At 69.2% G+C, this 1,411-nt stretch overlaps 2 protein-coding genes across 2 annotated transcripts in view; both read right to left on the bottom strand.

Moving 5' to 3' along the window:
* UAP1L1 (UDP-N-acetylglucosamine pyrophosphorylase 1 like 1) overlaps positions 1-1,411 on the bottom strand; it is a gene marked incomplete at its 5' end in the record, with an annotated part of 25,708 nt that overhangs the window by 11,751 nt on the left and 12,546 nt on the right. The gene's annotated exons all lie outside the window — the stretch shown is intronic.
* Positions 1-1,411, bottom strand: part of MAN1B1 (mannosidase, alpha, class 1B, member 1) — a gene marked incomplete at its 5' end in the record, with an annotated part of 8,323 nt that overhangs the window by 2,097 nt on the left and 4,815 nt on the right. Inside the window, 1 exon segment of the mRNA XM_014529680.1 lies at positions 324-594. Coding sequence (XP_014385166.1) covers positions 324-594 — 271 coding nt within the window.

Here is a 1,411-nt window from a genome sequence, read left to right as displayed (position 1 = left end):
GGCCTGGGGGTGGGGCCTGGGGTGGGTCAGCTGAGGGGCAGGGCAGTGCCTTCTGCTTCCCAAACAGGGTGGTCCCTTCCCACCTGCCCGAGCCCTGGAGGGCGGCTCCCTGGTGGGTGAGCCCTGGCGAGAGGGGCAGCCACGCCAGCCTCCCCCCCCCCAGGGCGGCTGCAGGTAGGGAAGCAGCCCACTGAGCTCCAAGGACCCGCGGACGGAGCCCAGGTGTCCTGGCGCCCTCTCTCCAGAGGGGACTCGCGGGGCTGCATCCGCCCCTCCTCGGGGAGGGAGCTGGGCCCGTAGCCAGACCCAGACCCCAGCTCAGCCCTTCCCTGGCACGTGCTGTGCTGAGAGGACCTGCGTCCCATGGGCGCCCTGGAGCTGGGACGGCGCAGAGCGGCCTCACCGCGTGTCCTGCCGCTGGCCCTGGATCCACTGCTTCAGCAGGTACTCGTAGTAGCTGTCGGCCCTGGCGCCCAGGGTGAACACGCCTCCGTGGGTGAAGAGGCCGCTGTGCGTGTTGATGAACATGGGCACCAGCCCGTCCTTCTTCCCCGACAGGGAGTGGACGTGCCGGGTCACCTCCTCCGCGGCCTCCTGGGCAGGCGGGGGAGAGGGGTGAGCGAGGGCGCCGGGCAGCCAGAGGGCTTGGTACCCTCCGCCCTGACCATCCGTTCCCCGGGCAGTAAGGCCTGTGTCCTGGACGCTGCTCCTTGGCCACTGACCGGCTGGCCCACCCTCACAGCGCCCTGCTTGTCCGCAGGCATGGCCGCCTTGGGGCTGGCCTGTCCTCTGGGCAGGTGGGGTCCCTGCAGGGACGTGCCTGAGGCCACACCCAGTCCCCAGGATGCCGCCCAGCATGGCACCTGCTCCGCCTCCTGGGGGGAGGCAGGCACATCCCTCCTGAGCCCAGGGCTGCTGCTGACCATCCACTGCCCCTGACTCCTGTCCCCTAGTGAACGCCTACTCACCCTTCCAGACCCACCAGCCCAGCTCGTCTGAGCTCACACCTCGCCGGGGCGGCACCACGCACGAGCTCCCACGGGCCTGTGCACCTTCTCTGAGGTCCGGACCCCGCACGGGGTGCTTTCTGGGCTTCTACCCAGCACCTCCCTCGTCCCGACTGTTAACTTCCTCTCGAGTCCTCTTTGGTTCCCAACGGCTGCACAGGCCTGGCAGCACGTGGCCCGAGGCCGTCTCAGCAGCAAACAGCTACCGCTGGGCTGTCACTCCACCTCAACACGAAGACGCCACTCGCACTGAAACGTGAGCTCAGCCCCGATCACGGGCCACTGCAGGCCACGGAGGCCGTCAGCGGGGACAAGCACAATGTCACCAGCACAAAACTGGCTGTGATGCCAGCGCATCAACACGTCCGGCCCGGGCAGCCGTGACGGGGCCTCCCAGGCTGCCT

This window comes from Myotis brandtii, unplaced genomic scaffold (assembly GCF_000412655.1).
Source record: "Myotis brandtii unplaced genomic scaffold, ASM41265v1 scaffold691, whole genome shotgun sequence".
Lineage (NCBI taxonomy): Eukaryota > Metazoa > Chordata > Mammalia > Chiroptera > Vespertilionidae > Myotis > Myotis brandtii.
The sequence above is the reverse complement of the archived record's forward strand: the minus strand, read 5'-3'. Positions and strand labels throughout refer to the sequence as shown.